At 41.7% G+C, this 4,565-nt stretch overlaps 1 protein-coding gene across 1 annotated transcript; it reads right to left on the reverse strand.

Annotated features, from left to right (window-relative positions):
• Positions 1-341: 341 nt before the first annotated feature.
• Positions 342-4,311, reverse strand: DTD2 (D-aminoacyl-tRNA deacylase 2). Its single transcript, XM_063118892.1, has 3 exons — positions 4,174-4,311; positions 2,787-2,856; positions 342-823 (listed from the first exon to the last, which is right to left on the reverse strand). The coding sequence occupies exons 1-3, from the start codon at positions 4,288-4,290 to the stop codon at positions 498-500; spliced, it is 513 nt and encodes a 170-aa protein (XP_062974962.1). The 5' UTR covers positions 4,291-4,311; the 3' UTR covers positions 342-497.
• Between the last annotated feature and the right edge of the window lie 254 nt (positions 4,312-4,565).

Raw genomic sequence — 4,565 nt, forward strand, 5'->3', positions numbered from 1 at the left:
CCAACTACTTTCAATTATTTAACAATTAGCAATAAGTCCTATATACTAATTCTGGATTTCCCCAGATAGTGTTATTCGTCAATATTGGAAGGCGAATATTTGATATTTAGGTTGGGGATTGTTTTTAAAATGACACTGATTCCAAGCATTGTGTACTGTGATCATAATGGCATAACAGATTAGGGACTGCCCAGAGAAGAAAATAGCCCAGGTTAGGAGCCTGCCTGAATAGATTCAGGGCTCAAAATAACATTTTGCCAGTAGACGTCTTTTCATCAAAGACCGAGAACCATCAATCAACTACAAGCCAAACATAAAGGAGGAAGACAATTTGAGACAGCTTCACTTTAAATAATTAAATGTATTTAGCTGGGTATCAGTTTACTGAAGTCCTTCCTTTGCTCTCAGACATTAGAATCAAATTAAGTATACTGTTACCTATTGGCACAACAGTGCAAAATGTGTCAGACAGTATGTCCTCCAAACTCCCTTAGTTCTCAGAACTCAATCATATGAGTGAAAGGTCCATTTGTATCCACTTTCAAAACCTGTCGGTTTCCATATGTACCATGCCTGAGAACAGTACCAACCTCAGCACACTTGGTATTAGCAGCCAGTTCTTGTTCACACTGAATCACAAACTGGGAATAGAGGTCCAGCCCCATTTCCTTTTCAATGTTGGAATGATACTGCATTCTTCTTCCCTTCAGTTTACCACCCAGTGTGGCTTGAGGTATTATTAATATGTTGCCTGGTAAATCCAAAACAGATACATATTTGCCACCTTCAGTTTCACTTAACTTCACATGCATGAGCGTATTGACTGCAAAGACAGAGGGGAAAAGGTATTGCAATTACTAGGGTTTAGAACAATTATGTATTAGCATGCACCATTTAAATTCTGCCTATTTATTTAAAGTAGTTGGATTCAGGATCTGTTGTCATGAGAGAAAGGGACCTTCTGTAAGAGGAAGGGCTCCAATCATGAAAGGTCCCTTTGCCCAGTTTTTGGGGATCCCCGTCTCCCCCACACCACAGCTCACTCCATTCAGCAGGGTCTCTTGACTCTCTGTGTAATATGTTCAGGGGGCTGGAGGGGCTGTGTGGAAAGGATGGGTTAGAAAAATCCACTTCCATCAGCTCAGTGATCCAGAGTAAATCTGAATCCAACCCAATATTTACACCCCACTCTTCAGCTGGAAAGATTCCCAGAGCAGCTTAAAGTTCAATAAAAACAAATCAGTCCCACAAAAGGAAAAAGGGACGGGGAAGGAAAAGAAGAAAATTCAGATACTAATTCTTAGCGTTATAAGAATGTCCCATGATTGCCATATATACTTTCCAATATTTGAAACGTGTGTGTGTTTGTACATAGACATATAGTACCTAAATGTTGATGTCCAGCTCCTGATACAATAGCTCAGAAGAAAACTTACCTGTACATTGGCTCCCCCTACTGGCTACCTGATATACTTATTTTTCTAAATATATATGTAACCTAATTCTAACCTAATTAGGAACTCAGGCATTGTAGACCCTTGAAAGATTTTTTCCAAATATTTAACTCATTCTTAGAGACTGATCTCCAATTGCTTTTACATCTATAGAAGTGGAAAATCTAGCAAACCTTTTTCAAACAATTGCATGAAACACTGGGGTGTCACATTGCAAAGCAGATGAATGCAGTATCCTAAATAAATTATTGGCTGGTTGAACAATTAGCACCCACACTGTAAGGCTAACTTTCAAATTCTTTTAACTCCAGTAAATGTTCTTAGGACTGCATACTATGTTACCATTTTGACCTAAAAGCACTTTGCATTTTAGTTATGGAAATGACACCGTCTTTTTCAGAATGCTTAATTCCAAGATTCTGATAGAGGCTGTACAGTTTGCATATCTATCTCAGGGTTTCTTAGCTCAGCCTCATTACTCCAACAGGATATGTTTAGATGTGGAAGAGATTCACAGGAATGCTTCTGCCTTTCAACAAAAATAACTTCCAAACAATGAGCACAGCATGCACAACTAACAGATTTCCTGTCTGCGCTGGAGACCCCTGCATGCCCCCCATCTGCTCCAGTGGGATGGGGGATCCTCTGGAGAAGATTTGAAGTGCATGCAAGGGTTGCACAGAGGAGGAGAGGAGGAGGAAGTTGCATTGTGCCAGCAGAAGTTGCATTGTAACTGTGACTGTAACCCAGGGGTTTACACCCCACTTTTAGTTGGGTTTGCAGTTTCCCCCACAGCTCATGCCCACACCAGCATGGCCTATTTCTGAAAGGAACAGCACTGGCCACAAATGTAGTGTAATGGCCTGATACGGAGCACGTGCCATTTAAGAAGCTTATTTCCAAAACAAAATCATGAAAATTGAAAAAAAAAGTGTGTGTATGTGCGCGCGCGGTGGGGGGGGGAGGACAGGAACTGAAATATCATTACCAATTCAGCTTATATTTCAACAGTGTCGCAGGTCTAAAGCTCAGTATGGCTCTATATTAATAACACTCTGCTTCAATAACTTTATTAACAGCTGCCTTAATAAGAGCCAGTTCATTAAACAGCGCATTGGACTTACGTGCAGCACAACTCAGAATGAAACACTTGCTCAGAATTGCTTTCCCCAGAGAGCAGTTTTCATTATTTTAATAGAAAAACTCATTAAATGAGTTCTTACTTTGCTATAATGTTATTATAGGTTCAATGATGTATTTGGAGTTAATTACATAGTTTTAGTAATGTTCTTTTAATTGTCTGTTTTAAGAATGTTTTACGTAAAAACCTACCCATTTGGGGAATAATTTCTTCACTGGCCCCTTTGAAGAAACATACATAGATTATAAGTCCTCGCTGGATCTATATAAAATAACAAAGATATATTTATACATCCGTATACCTGCACGGTGTAATGAAATAGATCTATTAATTCTAGGCATTAAACCATATGTACAGCACAATTCCATACATGTCTATTCAGAAGTAAGCACCAGTGAGTTCAATGGCACTGGTTAATAAATATGCCTTCATTGACAAAATTCATTCACTTTAGTAGACCTGTACTGAAATGCATATGTTTACATGAGAAAAGCAATTTCCATATCTGGCATACTGAAATAAAATGCCATCTTGGAGTTAAAAGCTCTCACAATTTTTTTTAAGGCTGCAGAGAATCCTTTGAAGACATTTTTCTAAGAAAATGAAAGATTTTTCCTAGGCTGGATATACATTTCACTGAATCTCAAATGTCATGCTTTGAAAAGACAACTTTTTTCAGTGGCAAAGAACTGAGCATTTTTATATTCTATATTTCTTGGGGGGGGGGAAATAATTACATAGTTATATAGTTCCAAAACTATACTGAATTTGTGAATCGAAATTAGCCACTTAGCTAATGTGCTAATATGCTTTACATTGCAATTTTATACATGTCTATTCAGAAGTAAACCCCAATGAATTCAATGGGCCCTACTCCCAGGTAAGTGTGTATAGGATTGCAGCCTTTGCTCTCCCTTCACACTGCTCTCAATCCAGAACAGCCATTTGTAATGCTGATGTCTTATGGCAAATGTAGGTTTCACACTGGCATCACAAGCCTTGACTGAAGCAAGAGCTGCTTCAAGCTTCCCCCTAAGCCATTCGGCTAAGGATTTATTTTTCCCTTGAGCGCCGAAAGTGGCGGTCATACATTATTTTGGTGATCAGTGCATGAGAAGCCCTTCCGGCACTCAGGGGAAAAAAACCCCTTAGGATTATGATGATGATCTGAACGAAGAGCAGCGGAGGCTGGTGTCTCCGATGTCAGTGGGGCTGTGAATCCGCTCTGGGCTTCAGTCAGAACTCATTTGGGGAGTGGGTTCAACACCTTGGGTAGCTCCTTTAGAATTCTGAGTGATTCTGACAAACCCAGAGCGGATTCACAGCCCCACTGACCTCGGGGCCACCAGCCTCCACTGATGAGGTGGTCTTGATTATTTTAGGAAGCAGGGTGAAAGAGTAAATCGGGGATGGCGTTGAGGGAGAAATGATATAGAAAGCCTTTGAACCCCTAATTTCGGGGACTTTCCACCTACAGGTCTGTGGAGCAGACAGACAGGAAAAGGAAATGAGCGCTTGCTGTCTCGGAAACGCCTAACGCAAGGCATCGCCGGAGAGATTCATACGTGCAGACGTTACCTCCACCCACTCGGCTTCGGAGCCCGGCTCGGCAGGCTTCACCTGTAGTCTCGCATGCAGGCATTGCTGCAAAACCGCCCGGGCCACTGGACCTACACGCGACTCAGTGGCGGCCATCGCCACCCCCGCACATACACACGCGCGCAACACGCAAGGAAGGAACGGCGACCCCGCCTCCGAGCCCTTTTCTCCCGCTGCCCCGCCTCTACGAGGCCAACTCCACCCCCTTTCCCCTGCGGCAATCACGGACAGCTACAGAGAGAGAAATTGGGTAGAGTGACAACTCACTTTTCTGGGAATGGAGCTTGCTGCTGCTGCAGCTTTAAATTCTATTTTTTTTTTAATTTTAATCCCCTCCTAAGCGGTTGTGAAAGCTGTTGCTGCTTCCTTTT

The sequence above is a fragment of the Elgaria multicarinata genome, chromosome 2 (assembly GCF_023053635.1).
Source record: "Elgaria multicarinata webbii isolate HBS135686 ecotype San Diego chromosome 2, rElgMul1.1.pri, whole genome shotgun sequence".
In the NCBI taxonomy this organism is placed as follows: domain Eukaryota; kingdom Metazoa; phylum Chordata; class Lepidosauria; order Squamata; family Anguidae; genus Elgaria; species Elgaria multicarinata.

Coding starts and splice junctions, on each gene's coding strand:
- DTD2 (XM_063118892.1), bottom strand. CDS start 4,290: ATGGCCGCCACTGAGTCGCGTGTAGGTCCAGTGGCCCGGGCGGTTTTG. Junction 2,857..4,173: donor CCGAAGCCGAGTGGGTGGAG/GTAACGTCTGCA, acceptor TATTTTATATAG/ATCCAGCGAGGACTTATAAT. Junction 824..2,786: donor AGAAATTATTCCCCAAATGG/GTAGGTTTTTAC, acceptor CTGTCTTTGCAG/TCAATACGCTCATGCATGTG.